We start from the raw sequence: 20,647 nt of genomic DNA on the forward strand, positions 1-20,647 counted from the left end.
CGCCACACACAATTCCCATTGAGACCTTAGTGGCTACCAAAGTAAATTACTCCATTAATATCTCATTTTAAAGAAGATTCTATAAAATATAAACATTCACAGAAAAGACAAAATGATAATACCTGGTAAAGTAGTGACTAGCTGACCTCTAATAAAATCATCTACTTCTTCTGGCTTTAAATGATACTGTCCATCAGGTTTAGCTTTCCTAGTTGCCATCCTCGCCAGAAGAATGTTAGAGCCTGGAAAAAAAGATGTAATTACTTACTTACTTTAATTTTGAAGTCTTTTTTTTATATGAAGTCATCATATCCAAAAAAAAAAAAAAAAAGCCTAGACCTATTGACGACTGAATGTGTATCGGCTGGTCTTCGATAGTCTGACTTAATGATCATGAAGGGAAAAGTTTTCCCAGGATAAGCAGGACAATGAAAACGCCACCCCCACCCCTCAGATGTCATGATGTCAGTGTATCATTTTTCCACCCTCTGAAAGCAGTATTAAATCCAAAAGAAAACATTATATTGCAGCTTACCAATAGTTGAATTTGTTTCCTTTTTTAAACTTACTTTCTTCTATTTTCATTTGGCAATCCACCCAGCAAGTCTGTTGCCGGTTACAGCACAAACTCTCCAGCAGAATGTATAAGATTACATGGATTAGACAAGCCACTTAACACTGGCTGGATTGATTAACCACTTCCCAAACAAAAGACAACTACAGCGCAGTCATCCAGTTCTGGGGAGGGCCTCCATGGACATCCTCCCAAAACCAGGCTCTCATCTGTCGTGCACGGTGATCGCCGTGTCCTTTGGACACGGCCAATTACAGATTGCGGTAAATGGCCAATCATAATGGCCCTTTACCATGTGATCAGCTGTGTCCAATCACAGCTGATCACATGTGAACAAACTTGCCGGCTGACGGCATTCCTTTCCGCAGAACTGTCACAGCGTGAGAGGAGAGCTTGTAAGTGGCATTTTTGACAGCACAGATTTACAAATGATAAACAGAGCACTGATTTTTGGTCTTAAGTTTAGCAAAAAATAAAAACCCAGTGGTGATTAAATACCACCAAAAGAAAGCCGTCAACAATTTTTCAAAAATTGAAAATTTCATATAGATACAGTGCTGCATGACGGAGTAATTGTCATTCAAAGTGTGACAGCGCTGAAAGATGAAAGGTGGCCTGGGCATGAATGGGGTGAAATTGGGCAGTAATTAAGTGGTTATTTATTCATACAAAAGCTTTATCCCAAAAGGAAAATAGTTATTTGTCGTAAAAGTATGATCTGTAGTTTGACTTAAAGCGGAGTTCCACCCAAAAATAGAAGTTCCGCTTTTCGGATCCCCCCCCCCCCCCCCATGGTGTCACATTTGGCACGTCGGGCATAGATCGTCGCAGTATCTGCGGCGAACTACGCCATGTATGGCCCCTCCTCTGCCCCCCCACCATCTTCTGGGAGACACACAGGTCCCAGAAGACAGCAGGGACCAGTTAGATCGCACAGCGTGACTCGCGCATACGCAGTAGGGAACCAGGAAGTGAAGCCACAAGGCTTCACTTCCTGATTGCCTTACCGAAGATGGCGGTGCCGCCAACCCAACCGGCCGAGGGCCAGATCGGCTTCGGGTGCCGACATTGCGGGCACCCTGGACAGGTAAGTGTACATATATTAAAAGTCAGCAGCTGCAGTATTTGTAGCTGCTGACTTTTTTTTTTTTTTTCAGCAGAACTCCACTTTAAATTTGTTAGTGGTTCTAAATCTGTGAATACATTTAATACTCCCCTCCCTCCCTGACAGAAAATGCTGCGGCCTGCTGTGCCTGCTTTTCTTATTCCTCCAGAGTTGTCTCACACTAATATAGGGGGTGTGTTCCTGGCAAGATCACCAGGTAAAAACAGAGTTGGAAAAGCCAAAAAAAATTATAAAAACGAATGCAGCCACCACATCTAAGGATTGGTAAATTGCAATACAATTTTGGTTTTGGGTTTAATACAGCTTGAAGGCTAAGACCAGCTTAGTTTGCAAAAGGTAAAACCAATTTTCTAATTCCTCAGTCACATAATTGAGAAGTATAATTATACAAACCCATTCCAACAGAAGCTGAGCACAAAGTTTTCTCTTTAATTTCAGCACGAATAGCACTAGCAACATCATCAGGGCTGAGTTTGGTCTCTGCAAGAATTTCTGCGATATCAACAAGGGCTTCATCACAGCTCACAGCTTCAATGTCACGAGTGTAACTGGCAAATTAAAAACAAAGGATTATGGTATGAATTGCAATGTTTTTTACTGTTTAATGTAAATTATAATTTTATTCAAATACACATAGTAACATATACTGCAACACTTTAACCTTTTTCGCTGCCAGGCTGTGCTCGGCTTTTAAAATCAGCTGACCAGACCATTTTTGCAATATTTTCATTGCTTTAAAATGTTCGCTTACAGCTTTCAGAGTTTGTAAAAGACTCCTCAAACCATATATTTTCAGAAAGCACACGATCAGTAGACTACAAATAAGGTGCCAATGATTTTTAGCGTACAATAATATTTGCGCAAATGTTTATCAAATCAACATTTTCGCTAAAAATACACTAAAATCATTATTAAAAAAAGGTTGTGTGGGGGGGTAGAGTGTAAATCAATTCCTACCCTTAGGAGGTACCATCCCTCGAAAAGTGAATACAAGGATACATAGTGGTTTTGGGACTTTGCATGTACCTCCTTGGGTATAATAAACACTGACCACTTATTTTAAAAACAATATTACATATCTTTATTCAAACTTTTTCCACAATTTCTTTAAAAAGATTGGTTTTAAAAACAAATTATCACAATGGTTGTCCAGGGAGATATTGTCCTGGTCTTGGGATCCAATTATTTTGTAGCCAACGAGTTTCGTGGGCTAACTCGCTTCGTCTGGCCCTCAGATCCCGTTACATACTGTAGTGGTGTACAAAAAAAAATTACGAATACAAAAATTAGCATTTAACAGCAAATCACATCATATATTATATCCAATCTCAAATACAACTAAAGGGTAACTCCACTTTTGTGGGGGGAAAAAAGCTAATAAAAATAAATAATATAGCATATATAGTTGTGACACAAGTTACAGTGAGGAAAATAAGTATTTGAACACCCTGCTATTTTGCAAGTTCTCCCACTTTGAAATCATGGAGGGGTCTGAAATTGTCATCGTAGGTGCATGTCCACTGTGAGAGACATAATCAAAACATTTTTTTCCAGAAATCACAATTTATGATTTTTTAACTATTTATTTGTATGATACAGCTGCAAATAAGTATTTGAACACCTGTCTATCAGCTAGAATTCTGACCCTCAAAGACCTGTTAGTCTGCCTTTAAAATGTCCACCTCCACTCCATTTATTATCCTAAATTAGATGCACCTGTTTGAGGTCATTAGCTGCATAAAGACACCTGTCCACCCCATACAATCAGTAAGAATCCAACTACTAACATGGCCAAGACCAAAGAGCTGTCCAAAGACACTAGAGACAAAATTGTACACCTCCACAAGGCTGGAAAGGGCTACGGGGAAATTGCCAAGCAGCTTGGTGAAAAAAGGTCCACTGTTGGAGCAATCATTAGAAAATGGAAGAAGCTAAACATGACTGTCAATCTCCCTCGGACTGGGGCTCCATGCAAAATCTCACCTCGTGGGGTCTCAATGATCCTAAGAAAGGTGAGAAATCAGCCCAGGACTACACGGGAGGAGCTGGTCAATGACCTGAAAAGAGCTGGGACCACCGTTTCCAAGGTTACTGTTGGTAATACACTAAGACGTCATGGTTTGAAATCATGCATGGCACGGAAGGTTACCCTGCTTAAACCAGCACATGTCAAGGCCCGTCTTAAGTTTGCCAATGACCATTTGGATGATCCAGAGGAGTCATGGGAGAAAGTCATGTGGTCAGATGAGACCAAAATAGAACTTTTTGGTCATAATTCCACTAACCGTGTTTGGAGGAAGAAGAATGATGAGTACCATCCCAAGAACACCACCCCTACTGTGAAGCATGGGGGTGGTAGCATCATGCTTTGGGGGTGTTTTTCTGCACATGGGACAGGGCGACTGCACTGTATTAAGGAGAGGATGACCGGGGCCATGTATTGCGAGATTTTGGGCAACAACCTCCTTCCCTCAGTTAGAGCTTTGAAGATGGGTCGAGGCTGGGTCTTCCAACATGACAATGACCCGAAGCACACAGCCAGGATAACCAAGGAGTGGCTCTGTAAGAAGCATATCAAGGTTCTGGCGTGGCCTAGCCAGTCTCCAGACCTAAACCCAATAGAGAATCTTTGGAGGGAGCTCAAACTCCGGGTTTCTCAGCGACAGCCCAGAAACCTGACTGATCTAGAGAAGATCTGTGTGGAGGAGTGGGCCAAAATCCCTCCTCCAGTGTGTGCAAACCTGGTGAAAAACTACAAGAAACGTTTGACCTCTGTAATTGCAAACAAAGGCTACTGTACCAAATATTAACATTGTTTTTCTCAGGTGTTCAAATACTTATTTGCAGCTGTATCATACAAATAGTTTAAAAAAATCATACATTGTGATTTCTGGATTTTTTTTTTTGATTATGTCTCTCACAGTGGACATGCACCTACGATAACAATTTCAGACCCCTCCATTATTTCCAAGTGAGAGAACCTGCAAAATAGCAGGGTGTTCAAATACTTATTTTCATCACTGTATATTGTAATTGAATGTTATTAAAAATGACCTTTCCTTTTCAATCTGAGGCACTGAAATTGTCTGTAAAATGCAATATGGCTACCTGGAGGTGTTCTGTACACAGATAGTGTACAGAACGCCCCCCAGAAAGGCAATTTCCTGCTTGTGTGATTGGCTTACTGACTTTCCCAGACATCTGCACTAAAGACACAAGTTGGATTTTAATCATCCCCTGCAAGAAATATGTAATATTTGATGTGACACTCTCAAAGGGAAATCACATTAAAGGGATGTAGGCCCTGCAGCGTTCCTCATTAGAGCCCTGCAGGTGCAGCAGCTGATTGATATTTATAAAACCACTTCCATACAGAAGCAGACAAACGTCAATTTCCTCAAAACAAAAAGGTAGGAATCTGCAACAAAGTTTGTTAAAATCCTTGCAATGTACATAGATCACCCTGGGGGGAATGTCTTTTTCTTCATAAAAGTGGAGCTACTCTTTAACAAACAAAGTTAGAAAAGATTATATCCGCTTCGAAAATTCACAAGGAAGGGTAAATATATGCAACTCATTAGAAGTATAATATGATAAGCATTTATTTATATATATATATATATATATATACAGTATATTTATATTTATATATATATATATATATATATATATATATATATATATATATATATATATATATATATATATATATATATATATATATATATATATACATATATATATATATATATATACATATACACACACACACACACACACTTACATACAAGTATTTTATCACCCGTGTGGTATTTGCAAAATAGTTGGTGGTGAACAGCCTAGTTGGCCTGTGGGGACTATCCTCAAAAAGACCTTTCCTAAGACAACACCGCAAATCTGGGCTGTCACAAACTTGGGGTTGCAGGAAAACCATTGCCCAGAGAATTCTGTGTTTTAAAGGGTCACTAAAGGAAAACAATTTTTTTGCTGAAATTACAGTTTACAGGGTATAGAGACATAAAAGTTAACTGATTCCTTTTAAAAATGATTAAAAGTAGATACAAATCAATCATATAATGTGCCTCTAGTTTCACTTTCACTTTTAAACTGGCTTCATGTTTCTGTGAAGTAGAGAGACACACAGAACAAAAACAAACAAATCCAGGGCAGTGTTTTGTTTTTAAAATTAATCTGATTGGTTCTGGGAAGTTTTAGACACACAGTAATGACAGCTTAGACCACCGTGAGAAAGCTCCCTTTACTGTGGTTATAAGAAAACAGACAAGCAGGAAGTGTGGAGATCACAGCAGAATTACATCAACTTCAAAGCAAAAACAATGAGGACATGAAACCAGGACTGCAGTAAGGTAAAGAAAGCTATTTAGCTAAAAAAAAATGTTTCCTTTAGTGACCCTTTAATGTGTTCTTAAGTTATCCAGAAGGAGCTGGTCACTACGGATGAGCTTCGGGTTCGTGTGGAACTCATGTTCAACTAAACATTGCATGTTCGCATGTACGGCGAACAGCGAAAAATTTGGGGTGTTTGCGACAAATTCGAAAAGCCGTGGAACACCGTGTTAAAGTGTATGGGAGGAATCTAAAGTGCTAATTTTAAAGGCCAACATGCAAGTTATTGTCCTAAAAAAAGTGTTTAGGGACCTGGGTCCTGCCCCAGGGGACATGTATCAATGCAAAAAAAAAGTTTTAAAAACTGACGTTTTTTCGGGAGCAGTGATTTTAATAATGCTTAAAGTGAAACAATAAAAGTGAAATATTGAACTGTCTCTGCACAAAGTGTCATTTCTGAAGGAAAAAAAAGTAATTTAAAATCACTCGCGGCTATAATGAATTGTCGGCTCCTGGCAATTCAGAGAAAAGTCATTCATAATAAAAAATAAATAAAAAAGCATGGGGGTCCCCCCAAATTCAATTACCAGGCCCTTCAGTTCTGGTATGGATATTAAGGGAAACCCCGCCGTCAATTTAAAAAAAAAAAAAGAAAAAAAAGACGTGGGGTTTCCCCCCAAATATCAATTCCAGACCCTTCAGGTCTGGTGTGGATTTTAAGGGGAACTCCATCCCAAATTTTTAAAAAAATGGCGTGGAGTTCCCCCAAAAATACACAACAGACCCCTTATCCGAGCACGCAACCTGGCAGGTCGCAGGAAAAGAGGGGGGGGACGAGAGAGTGCCCCCCCTCCTGAACCGTACCAGGCCACATGCCCTCAACATTGGGAGGATGCTTTGGGGGTCTGTGACCCCTCAAAGCACCATGTTCCCATGTTGATGGGGACAAGGGCCTCATCCCCACAACCCTTGCCCAGTGGTTCTGGGGGTCTGCGGGCGGGGGGGTTATCGGAATCTGGAAGACCCCTTTAACAAAGGGGACCCCCAGATCCCGCCCCCCATGTTATTTGGTAATGGGGTACATTGTACCTCTACCATTTCACTAAGAACGTGTAAAGAATTGTGAAAATAAAAACACACACACCGTGGAAAAAGTCCTTCATTTAAAAAAGAAAAAAAAAAAAAAAAAACCCCAAAAAATCCACTCTTGATTCCCGCGCCAACGTTGTCGGTATCCTGCGACGGGTGATCTCCTCTCCGCCGGGGTCCAATGACGAGAATATCCATCCAGGTCCGGGATCCAGAGCGCATGCATCGCCGGCGAATGACGCGGCTTGAGCCAGTGACAGCTCTTATATAGGTGAGGCAAGGGAGAGCCTGGGCTTCCCCAGTGATGTAGTCAGAGGGTGCGTCAGGGGTCACGTGACGGGTGACCCCGCTTCACCTATATAAGAGCTGTCACTGGCTCAAGCCACGTCATTCGCCGGGCTGTCTCCGGTGGAGACAGACGGCCGGCGATGTGTGCATGAGCTCTGGATCCCGGACCTGGGTGGATCTTCTCATCGCTGGACCCCGGTGGAGAGGAGATCGCCCGTCGCAGGATACCGACAATGTTGGAGCAGGGACCGAGAGTGGATTACCACTGCTGGATTTTTTTTTTTTTTTAATAAAGGACTTTTTCCACGGTGTGGAATTCTTTAGACTTCCTTAGTGAAATGGTAGAGGTACAATGTACCCCATCATCAACCCACATAGGGGGGGGCCGGGATCTGGGGGTCCCCTTTGTTAAAGGGGTCCTCCAGATTCCGATAAGCCCCCCGCCCGCAGACCCCCACAACTACCGGGCAAGGGTTGTGGGGATGAGGCCTTTGTCCCCATCAACATGGGGACATGGTGCTTTGAGGGGTCACAGACCCCCAAAGCATGTTGAGGGCATGTGGCCTGGTACGGTTCAGGAGGGGCCGGCCAGGTTGCATGCTCGGATAAGGGGTCTGGTGTGGATTTTTGGGGGAACTCCACGCCTTTTTTTTTAGATTTGGGGTGGAGGTCCCCTTAAAATCTACACCAGACCTGAAGGGTACAGAATTGATATTTGGGGGGGAACCCCACGCCATTTTTTTTTATGAATGACTTTTCTCTGAATTGCCGGGAGCCGACAAATCACAAGTGATTTTAAATGACTTTTTTATCTTCAGAAATGACACTTTGTGCAGACACAGTTCTAAGCACGGGAAACATGCGCTGCTTCACAGGCATACTATACAACCGCCCTAGGTACGAAATTTAAAGGAATATTATTTTATTGTTTCACTTTAACCACTTGACGCCCAGAGGATGTCATATGCTGTCCTGGGCTTTGTGGGGCTATATCTGAATGATGCCTGAAGCTACAGGCATCATTCAGATATCGGCATTTTCAGCCTGCGATTTCCCTACACCATAGGAATGATCATAGCGGTTGTTCCACCGCTTGATTATTCTTACGAGCATCGAAAGGGGACATCCCCCCCTCCCGGCGCCCTCCGGTGCTTCTACTGACTCACTTCTGGTCGTCAAAGTCTCTATGATCGTCCGGCCACGATGTTATGACGTCACGCCTGGCCTCTGCTTTTTTTAAAAAACGGCGCCGCTTCGGCTGTTATCGTTTTTCTTTTTCTTATTGACCCCATATCTCACTGTAAAGAGGTCCTGTCATGCCATATTCCTATTACAAGGGATGTTTACATTCCTTGTAATAGGAATAAAAGTGATCAAAAAATTATATATTTTTTTAAAAGTGTCAAAATGTAAAAAAAATAATCATAAAAACAAATATTTTTTAAAGTGCCCCTGTCCCCGTGTGCTCGCACGCAGAAGCGTGTAACTCAAAACATGTAACCAGTAAAATAAAATTAAAGCGTCGCCTATGGAGATTAGTCATTCCAAGAGCGTGTGCAATTTTGAAGCGTGACAAAAAAAGAAAGTTATACTGTATTTATCGACATATAACACGCACCCTAACTTTAAGAGGGAAGTTTCAGGAAAACATTTCCACAGCCCCCTGCGTATAACACGCAGGCACTGTTTACCCTCTATTTTCAGGGTAAAAAAGTGATTTTTATTTACTGTATTTATTGGTGTACAAGAAAGGAAAATAAATGTAGAAGTGAAAATGAATATACGAAAAAATAGATGCAAGATTATAAAGAAATATTTTTGACGCATGAGATTGACGCATTGGATTTACAATATGCAGACCAAAAATTACAGTTCACATATATCAAAGTAACAATACATGAACGTGGCAAGTCGATGATTCTAATATTCTTGATCTATAAAAAAGGGACAAAGCTGATGGCGTAGTTTAAACCTGGTGGGCTAGTTGTCAGTCTCCTCATCTCTCTTGGGGGCGGGGTTGATCCTTGCCAAAGTTTGAAAATAGAGGAAGTTTGTTTTTATAATCATGATGTTCGGCAAAGTGTCTAGCTATCGTTTTTCCGCAACCCCACCAACCCCACCATGTATCGCCATTACGTGGTCTCTAATGCGTTTCCAAAAACTGTGTTTTGTTTACCCCACATAGTATCCCCCACACCCACATGTGCGTAGGTATACTATGCCGATAGTTTTGCAATTTACAAAATGGTTCAGCTCAAGGTTCTGGCCAGTGGGGAGTGTTACGGTTTGGCAGTGGGAGCCAGTGGGAGTTTGTACATGTGCCGCACCAATAGGTGTCCCGTGGTAAAGATCCACAGGGGTCCTTTCTAAAAAATCATTATTAGTGGATTCAAACATGGCAAGATTTACAAAATTCCTGCTAAATTCCTAGTAAATATAAAAGTTAAAACTGTTAACTGTTAATAAATAATTGTACATTTTAAATTGCACCTTTTTGTGAAAATCCAGGTGTTACCATTTTTCACTTACAGCTTTCAGAATTTGAAAAGACCCCCTAAACCATACAGTTTCTGAAAGCACACGACCTATAGAATTAAAAAAAAGTGCTACTGATTTTTTGGGCCCCGCAATAATTGCACAAATGTTCATCAAAAATACACTATAATCAACTTACAATTCCTGCTAAATTACTACTAAACCATCGTTCACATGTGGCATACTAAAGTGTACGCCCATATTTACCTGCACAGGGATGCAAAGCTGTGCATCCCCATACAGGCAGTCCCATTTATGTCAATTGGGATGCAACGACTGCACAGGCATAGCTGCTGCTCCCAACCTGACTTCAATGTGGGTGTGGGTGCATGACCCCCGAACGCAGACAGTGGGAGCTCAGGGACATGAACCTGAACCTACATGGATGTCAAATTGGGAGCAACGGCTCTGTTCGTGCAGTTGCTACATCCCAAATGACATGAATGGGACTGTCTGCACAGGGATGCACAGAACACCTGTGCAACCCTGTAGAGGTAAACATGGCCTTGCAGGGATGTACGCTGCGTATGCCCTGTGTGAAAAAGGACTTAAGTCCCTGTGACGGAACGTCCCACACACCGCTTGAGTGCTTCCGTCAGTATATCGCTTCCTAAGTCCTGGAACACAAGACCAATGGATCTGGCTATAGTAACCCCCAAGAACCGGACAAAATCAGTCTTGGCGTACATCAGAAATAGCCTGCTTTATTTGAGATCTCACACAAATATATACACCAGAATGACAATACAAACTGTAACCATAACCCTTAACATTAGCTAATTAACTAATCCTTTAACCAGACAGGTGACTCAGAGATATGACCTTTCAGAGCAGCTTTGACATCTCCTAGCTCACCTTAATACACATTATCATAAATATCAACACATTACTCCTTCACACAATAGCAAAGTTAATTAGCGCAAACAACAATGGGTGAAAGACTCTTGGAAGCCATACTAGACTTATCAGACAACAGACAGACAGGTGGCTAGAGTTGATGACATCAGCATCTAACAGTAGGCGTGTAAATCAGTCACCATTTCTAATGTGGCATACACAGGGTTCCCAGAGTCTGTGTGTCTTTGGGGGAAATGGGCCTGAATCCAAACACCACCTCAAGGGCCCCCAGGCATACACCTCACAAAGAGCACTGTTCCCCCAAAATCCAGGGTCCTAATCAGTAGGCAAGAGGCCATCATTCAGTCCCCTCCAAAAGCCTCTGTCCCGGTTAAGTCCATCACAGTCACTTTCACACGAGCAGACCAATTGGGTCCGCCTGTCCATTTTTCAGGCGGGCCCGATTGGACCACTCATTGTTCTCTATGGAGAGGCTGATGTAAATGGACATGTGTCCGTTTACACCCGCCTGCATCCAATCCGATCCAGTCCGCTAAAAACAGACGTATAGGGGATCCCATTCCCTATCCATCTAGCAGATCAGTTTGGATAGAAAAGGACAGGAAGTCCACAGACCGTCCCCATAGAGAACAGCGCGCTGTGTCCATGTCCGCTCTGTATCAGCGAAGCGGACACAGACCTGTCATCCGCCTGCTCAGTGGGGATCAGCGGACAGTTCCCCCGCTGAGCAGGCGAATCTGCTTGACAGAGTCTGCTCCAAATGAAAAGAGCCTTGCTATGTTTTTTTATTTATTTATTTATTTTTACGATTATATTTTGAGAATAAAATATATATATATATGGGCTGGGTAAATGAAAGATTAATTCCTTGATTAATATTTAATTTTTTTGATCGATCAAAATTCTTGACGTCACCGGACAGTGAGACTTACCCGGCTGGATGCGAGCAAACTGCACCCATTGGATTCAGGTACGTTTGCATCTGTGGAGCAGGAGGATGCATCAGGCTCCATCAGGGGAAGGGGGCAAAAATAACCATTGTTTTCCTGTCCTAAGCAGTTTTGTGCAGACAATTCTTTGTGTAACATCTGTTCTGTGCGAAAGACTGTTCAGTTCTTCAGGGTATATTGTCAATAAAATGCGATCATGTGTGCTTCCAGAAAATGTAAACACTCTGGTATGTCTGTGTGACTGGCTAAAGTGATGCCTACTTGCCTACTATAAAGTGACTGACAGTCAATATACTAGATACGCTACGTTTTTCTTAAAGTTTAATAAGAAAAAAATTACTTACGTTAGTGCTACAGTTTGAAATTAAAACGTATGTGTGTGAACTGTGAAGTAAAGTCATGGATTGTGGAAACGAACTAGTGTCGGGTGACTGTATATAGTATATACCGTATTTACCACTGACCAATGCAGAGTTGCAATGCAAGGAGATCAGCTAAAAGTAGTTGTATCTGTATGTGCATTTATAATTAATCGAAATTATACTATGCTCAGTTATCAGTGGACACAGGAGCAATCGTAGTGATCACTGCCTGTGTCCACTATAGTACATGGAGGGGGGGGTTATGCTAGAAAACCAGCAGCCGATTAGCATTGGATTAGTGCTCTCTGCCACTGGCTGTGAGCGCTGACCAGAGTTTTAGTGGGGGGGGGGGTCCCTCTGTCAGAACATGGAGAACACTGTACCAACATTGCATAGTTAGTACAGAGGACTCGTGTTTTTTTTTTTTCCCTCTAGCATGCTGGGTTGAATGAAAAGAAAAAAAAAAAAAACACAACACTTACTATGCCTTTTAGGCATTACCTTGAAAAGCTTACAATCTAATGTCCCTAATACTATCACAAAAGCAGTCACACAAAGATACTGCAATAAACTGTATTGGTATGAATAGGAAAAAGGCTTCATATAGAAGTGTGAGCCAGTCTCTTATTGAGCATGGAGAAACCACTGCAAGACTTATAAAACAATGCTAGTTTTGGGGCACAGCACATTGTATCTTCACACTGTGGTGTGCTTAATCCAAGTAAATAAAAAAAAATGTTTATATTGCACAGAGGGGCCCCTTTCCTCTTCTTCAGTGATCCCGCGCCAGTGCTATCCACATCTTCTTGCGGGTGTCCCCATACCAAGCCCTTCTGCCCGAGTCTCCTGTGAGGCTAGGAAGTGAAGGGAGAAGACTCTGCAGACAGGCACAGTGCAAGATTGATTAAAGGAAACAGGTAATTGTTGAGAGGCATAGGGGTGGGGGATGTCATTATGGGTTCCTAAATGACAGCTAGCAGCCGACACTGTCAAAGGATGACAGCTGGCAGACTTGGCTGTCTTTGACTGCACTGGTCCCCACTAATGGGACTCCATCAGAGTTGCTCCCAATCATGTAATAACCATATAAGGTATGACATGGTAATAACTTGGCTTTGTTAGTAAACAGCTGCCACTGACAGAAAAAGTCTATAAAGACATGGATGAGTGAGCTTGGGGTGGAGGAACTTGACTGGTCTGCACAGTGTCCTGACCTTGATAGAACTCCGTTTGGATGAATTAGAGCAGAGACTGCGAGCCAAGCCTTCTCATCCACATCAGTGCCTGACCTCACAAATGCACTTCTGAAAGAATGGTCAAACATTCCCATAGACACACTCCTAAACCCAATACTTTTGGGGAAAAAAAGCGTATATCCTTTAGCAATGTAAAAAAATATTTTAGGTAGGCAAATTAGTCAAGAGTTATTGTCAAGTTAACCAACACATACAGACATCTAGGCATCAGTGAGCTCTGCAAACAAAAAGTGTATAAAGACTGCACTCAGTACAACTTAGACTCCTTTGATACTGAGTTGTCCGTCCGCACGCGCTAAAATGCCACTCACTTTAGCTCCGTTTAAGCTGCGCTTTTTGCGATGGTTTTCGGCCGCTAGCGGGGCGCTTTTAACACACACAAAAAAAAAAAAACATCGCTCCCAACCCGCCCCAAAGATGCTTTTTGCAGGACTTTTCGGAATGTCCCGCAAGCGTACCGCCCTAGTGTGAAGAGACACACTGCCATGAATGTCAGGTGCTTTTCAGGCACTTTGCAGAGGCCATTTCTAGCGTTAAAGTGCCTGAAAAACAGTGTGAAAGGGGTCTTGGGCAAAAAAAAAAAAATTATTCTACAAATCTAAAACATTTAATTATAACAAAGGCCTAAATATAATAAATAGACTCATTTATAATAAGAAACAAAACAAATTTGCTTAATGATGATCAAATCATAATACATAGGTTATAGGTGTCATTCCAAGGAACCTTTACCTTGCCAATGTTCTATACAAGGTCATGGAAACGTCCTTGTATGCATCAAAATCATATGAAACAACTTGTAGATCAGGACACAGCTGCTTAGCTTTCCCAAACATCATTCCATTTCTCACGCCAGCCTGCCTGGAAAACAATGATAAAAGCTGAATGAACAGCTACACAAAACAATATCGCTTACATAAATGTACAAAAATCTGTAAGGTGAACTTACACAGGTCCCCCTCCTTGCTTCCAAGCCCCGGTATATCCACGCCAGAAGCCCGGGGCTTAGAAATCCTCTATGCAGCCACGCGTCTTCTCCATAGCCGACAGGATGGGCTTTGTGGCTCCTCATTGGTCGGCGCCGGCCATGTGATGGCGCTGACCAATAAGAATGCTTCTAAATGTCCCTCCTGACAAGGGATGTTTTGGACATTCAGCTCAGGGGATTTATAAGCCCCGGACTCCTGGCGTGGACATACCAGGGCTTAGAAGGAGATGGCCGCGATCCAGGCCAGCAGAAACGGGGGGGGGGGGGGGGGGACTGGTGAGGAGGGGGTCCTGTGTAAGTTCACCTTACAGAATTTTCTGTAAAAGGTGAACTTGCCCTTTAAAGGAGTTCCATAGTCATAGCATACACATCCATTTTATAACTTCAGCATTGTAATAATTTGACAATCCAATATAAGCTTACTTGAAAAATCTCCTTTAATTCCAATTTTTAGTTTTTTTTGCACACGTTCAGAGATTAAATTAAAACCCTCCAAACATTGTATGAAAAACAGAAATGGAAGGCGCGCACACCTAGTGCATTACCAGAGATAATTTAATAATAAGAAACTTTTGTATAAAAGTTAGTACTCACAAAATGCAACTGACAAAAGGCCATAAACAAAGTGAATGGCCATGCACACAACACGGGGTACAGTCAACGTGTTTCGGGGGCACACCCTCTTCCTCAGAGCTAGGCCAAGCTCTGAGGAAGAGGGTGCGCCTCCCGAAATGCGTTATCTGTACCACGTGTTCTGTGCACGTCCATGCACTGCGTTTATGGCTTTTTATCAGTTGCATTTTGTGAGTACTAACTTTTATACAAAAGTTTTATTATTAAATCATCTCTGGTAATGCACTAGGTGTGCGCGCCTTCCATTTCTGTTTTTCTTGTAGTTCTTTTTGGATTACCCCATCTGAGGAAGGCAGCATTCACCTAGTTCTGGCATACCATATATACCTATCACACCACCATTTAATCTGACATCTGTTATGTCACACCTTGGAAGAACTATTAGCGCTGGAAGTGACTTTTTTGTACCCCAAACATATACAGTGCCTTGAAAAAGAATTCATACCCCTTGAAATCCTCCACATTTTGTCAACCAAAAAACGCAATTGTGTTTCATTGAGATTTTATGTGATAGACCAACACAAAGTGGCACATAATTGTGAAGTGGAAGGAAAAACTTTGTAGAACCACCTTTCACTGCAATTACAGCTGCAAGTCTTTTTGGGTATGTCTCTACAAGCTTTGCACATCTACAGAGTGAATTTGTTGCCCATTCTTTGCAAAATAAGATGGCGAGCGTCTTCCAAAGCACTTTGGAAGCGTTGCCCATTCATTTAAATGAGCCCCAAAGATGCTCCTTGCAGGACTGTTCCTAAGTTTCCACAAGCACACCGCCCCAGTTTGAAAAGACACACGGAAATTAATGGGAGGCGGTTTTCAGGCTCTATTTAGAGGCTATTTCTAGTGCTAAAATGCCTGAAAGCATGTTCTTCCACATGTTTGCCGTGTCCCCCACATTGCTTCTTACAAACTACAAATGGGACTTCTTATAGCTTTCCTTTCAACAATGGCTTTCTTCTTGCCACTCTTCCATAAAGGCCAGATTTGTGGAGTGCACAACTAATAGTTGTCCTGTGGACAGATTCTCCCACCTGAGCTGTGGATCTCTGCAGCTCCTCCAGAGTGATCATGGGCCTCTTGGCTGCTTCTCTGATTAATGCTCTCCTTGCCTGGCCTGTCAGTTTAGGTGGATGGCCATATCCTGGTAGGTTGTGCCATACTCGTTCCATTTTTGGATGAGGGATTGAACAGTGCGCCGTGCAATGTTCAAAGCTTGGGATATTTTTTTTTATCCCTGTCTGGTGTGTTCCTTGGCCTTAATGATGCCGTTTGTTCACTAAGGTTCTAACAAACCTCTGAGGGCTTCACAGAACAGCTGTATTTATACAGAGACTAAATTACACAACTTTAGCAGAGTAGAGGGGGCTAAATGCACACCACATTTTTCAGATATTTATTTGTAAAAAAAAAAAAAAAATTGAAAACCATTATTTTCCTTATTTTCCTTCCACTTCACAATTATGTGCTACTTTGTGTTGGTCGATCACATAAAATGCCAATAAAAAAAAAAAAAATATTCAAATTTTTGGTTGCAACATGAAAAAAAAAAAATTGGAAAATTTCAAGGAGTATGAATACTTTTTCAAGGCACTGTATTTCCTGAAAGCAGACACCATAGGAGAGTAAATTTATGGTAGTTCCATTTTTGTATGTGACCCGATGTTTGTGCAAAAGTTTATCAAGTGCAAATCTAAGTAAATTTAGAGGCACACATACGCAATATATTACCCGGTTCTTGGTAAAATATTGCGGAGTAATTAGGTACCCAAGATATCAAGCTTTAAAATTGCACGAACATGAAAAATGATAGAAAACTTCAGAACCCTATTTTTTCCCATAGGCAACACTTTAAAAGCCCCTACGGGTCCTCGCTTTAGAGTTAACCATGAAAAATGGCCCTAGAATTACTGCCCTCATTCCAGCGTGCGCAGCAATTTGTAGCATGTGTAGAGCAAGCAACGTGTTTATACATAGGTGCCTTCAAGATTACGCTCCATTAGCACCAGAAACCAGAAGTTCTTTAATACTATAAGAGATCAGAGTTTTATTTTAATACACACATACAGTAAATAAAGTCTGGCTTTACCTTGCTTCATAACTACAGGATGCAATTTCGGCCAATGACAGCTGTGAGGTATCCAGGTTCATTTCATTCTGTGTGGAGATTAGATTGTCCCGTGCACAACTACCCTGGTCCACTCCATTTATTTGGGAAGAGTCAAGATTGCTCTGAGCAGATTGCTCTACTGTATTGGGGTTTTCTGAAAGGGCATAGAAATGATACATTTACAGAAATAAGATTCAGACTTATGTCTACTAAACCAAAATATTCAATTATACAGGACGCGGCTTTAAAAAAATAAATAAAAAACAAACACAACACACATCCGACATGTTTCATCGATCAACTTTAGTACAACCAACCTGTTCAATTTTTTTGCAAGCAATTACTGCTGGCTGTTATAGCCACCAGCAGTAATCATTGTGTTTTGCCAGCAGAGAACACAATAGCAGTGAGGGAGGGATTCCCCCATCAACAGTGTTTGTGTAGATGGGGGGGGGGATGGGGGAGAAATCAAGCAATTTTCTTTCCTGCAATCACATAATCTAATGCCTGCCTTTGTGTCCACCTTCAAGAGGACAGAACGAATACCCAAAGGTGGGTTGTGTCCTTCAATGAGCATTAAAGGGCCACTAAAGGAAAACATTTTTTTTAGCTAAATAGCTTCATTTACCTTACTGCAGTACTGGTTTCATGTCCTCATTGTTCGTTTTTGCTTTGATGTTGCTGTAATTTCTCTCTGTTCTGGACACTTCCTGGTTGTCTGTTTCCTGATCACCACAGTACTGGGAGATTTCTCACTGTGGTGACTAATCAAGGAGGTGTGATTACTGTGTGTCTAAAACTCCTCAGCACCAATCCAGTTTCGTTTTGCAAAACCTTCACTGCCCTCTATTGGCTCCCTGGCTCTGTACGTCAGAGAACCAGGAAACAACAGCAAAAACGAAACTAAACTGTAGGTACATTATATGATTGGTTTTTATCTATTTTTAAAAGGAATCAGTTGACTATTATGTCTCTATACCTTGTAAACTGTCATTTCAGCAAAAACAAATTTTTCCTTTAGTGACCCTTTAAGAGACAATTTATTTAGCACTACAGAGTCTTTGGGTACAAAGTCGTTCTTTTAAACCCTGTACAAACTGTTTTAAAACAATAATTCATATTCAGATTATAACCTCATACCCTTTTCTGCTTTGCTCTTCAATATCCTATTCTGATAGTACTCCATCTCCAATTGAGGATTAGCACCTTCACGGGAAGACACTTTTCCATTCCCTCTATTACTTGTAACAGCTACTGGTTTTCCTGCAGAGTAATGAAAAAAAAACACTCATATTATTATTAACAACTGGTATGTACATATTGTATATACATAGAAGGGTGGGTCTACACACACACACACACAAATATATATATATATATATATATAAATATATATATATATATATATATATATATATATATATATATATATATATATATATATATATATATATATATATATATATATATATATATATATATATATATATATATATATATTATATAGATATATAGAAATAAATAAAAAAATCCAATTATACTATGTAATCCTAACCATTATCAGATCAGCAACAATATCAAACAGCATGTACGATGCCTACATCTTTCCAAGTATATGGTGAACTACCTAGGCTAGGTTTAAAATCACACGTGTTCCAGATACGTGAGGATGCCATCATTTCTTAAAGTGGTAGTAAGGACCTTTGTTTATGTTTTATCCACAGGTAAGGCTATAAGAAGACTTACCTGTAGGTACTATAAATATCTCCTAAACTTGCACCGTTTAGGAGATATTTACTTGTGAAGCCCCGGTGACATCACTGCCGCATGCGCTCTGAAGGAACAGCATACCCATGCCTTCAGAGCCCTGTGCCATAAACAGGGAGTGATGTCATTTCAGCACGGCCAAAGGACCAGATCCCGTGAACCCTGAAAAAATATCAGGTGAAGATGGAAGCTCTGTCAGTGCGCTGCTGGAGGGGTTATTTTTAAAGGTAAGTTTCAAATAATGTGCTAGTATGCAATGCATACTGGCACATCATAACATTGCCTTGCAGGGGAAAAGTTTTTTTTTTTACCACTGCTTTAATGACTTACAATGCAGTGCCATACAGCCGTGTTTAAAAAAAAAAAAAAGGCCATGTACTTTTCCCCAGCAGGAAACGCAGGCACAGCAGCCCATTTAAATGAATGGGCTTCTGTACCCTTAAAAATTTAGGATGCACAACCCACATAGATGTGAATCTAGAATAGCAAGGGTTCAACATATTCACCCTGTAGCTTTGATAGATTGGTAAAGCGACCAGAAGAAGAGAGTTTTACCTCCCTATATAGAAAGGTTTCTTTACTGCAAGAGCAGTGAAGATGTAGAATAGTCGGTCACAGGATCTAGATCTAGCCAACTCAGTAGATTGTTTTTTTAAAAAGTGCTAAAAGGGTAAAGGAATCTTGAACTTTTCTAAGCGAGTAGAAACAGAAAATAACTAGTTATGCAAGGTAAAATCTCCTGGAAAGGTAGAGAGAATATTTTGACATCTCACGGGAAGTGTCCGTAGAACACCACATTTCCGCCTTAAGAGGGAGCGAACTATTGGTACGAAGAAGCTTTTCAGCAGCTCTGGTGAGCTTGGAGAAGGAAGGTCTGGCACAACTGTAAGACCTGCAGTAGATCACATGAACGACAACCACACAGTAGCAGATATGTAATGCAGAGTGAAGTGTGATTTGGGGGGGGGGGGGTTTCGTTTTCAGCGCTGTCGCAGTTTGAATGACAATTGCGTGGTCATGCAACACTGTACCCAAATGAAATCTATGTTTTTTTCCCCACAAATAGAGCTTTCATTTGGTGGTATTTGATCATCTATGTTTTTATTTTTTGCGCTATAAACAAAAGAGCGTCAATAAAAAAAATATATATATATATATATATATATATATATATATATATATATATATATATATATATATATATATATATTTATTATTTTTTTTACATTTTGATTTTATAAATATCACAATTAAAAAAAAAAAAAAATACTTCCCCCTTTTTTTACCAAAAACACGCAATAAGCATATATTGATTGGTTTGTGCACAAGTAATAGCGTCTAAAAATAGGGGATAGATTTATGGCATTTTTACACTAGTAATGGCGGCGATCTGCTATTTTTATTGTGACTGACATTGCGACGGACATATCGGACATGTTTTTGGGACCATTCACATTTATACAGCAATTAATGCTATAAAACTACACGGATTACTGTGTAAATGTGACTGGCAGGGAAGGGGTTGACACTAGGGGGCAGGAAAGGGGTTAAATATGTTCCCTAGGGAGTGATTCTAACTGTAGGTGGAGGGGACTTACAAGGGGAGGAGACCGATGTGTGTTCCTCTGTACTGGGAACACACATCGGTCTCCTCTCCTCTGACAGGATGTGGATCTGTGTGTTTTCACACAGATCCAAGGACCTGCTGTGATCACGGGCAATCGTGGGTGCGCGGCGGACATCGCGGCCTCCAGGCACACACACCGG

At 41.1% G+C, this 20,647-nt stretch overlaps 1 protein-coding gene across 2 annotated transcripts in view; it reads right to left on the reverse strand.

Moving 5' to 3' along the window:
• REV1 (REV1 DNA directed polymerase) overlaps positions 1-20,647 on the reverse strand; it is a 79,154-nt gene that overhangs the window by 34,021 nt on the left and 24,486 nt on the right. For both annotated transcript variants that reach the window (XM_040336364.1, XM_040336365.1), the window contains exons 8-12: positions 18,254-18,376; positions 17,093-17,267; positions 14,118-14,246; positions 2,094-2,248; positions 123-242 (exon numbers count right to left, since the gene is read on the reverse strand). In XM_040336364.1, coding sequence (XP_040192298.1) covers positions 123-242; positions 2,094-2,248; positions 14,118-14,246; positions 17,093-17,267; positions 18,254-18,376 — 702 coding nt within the window. The remainder of the gene's footprint in view (positions 1-122; positions 243-2,093; positions 2,249-14,117; positions 14,247-17,092; positions 17,268-18,253; positions 18,377-20,647) is intronic.

This window comes from Rana temporaria, chromosome 2, assembly GCF_905171775.1.
Source record: "Rana temporaria chromosome 2, aRanTem1.1, whole genome shotgun sequence".
In the NCBI taxonomy this organism is placed as follows: domain Eukaryota; kingdom Metazoa; phylum Chordata; class Amphibia; order Anura; family Ranidae; genus Rana; species Rana temporaria.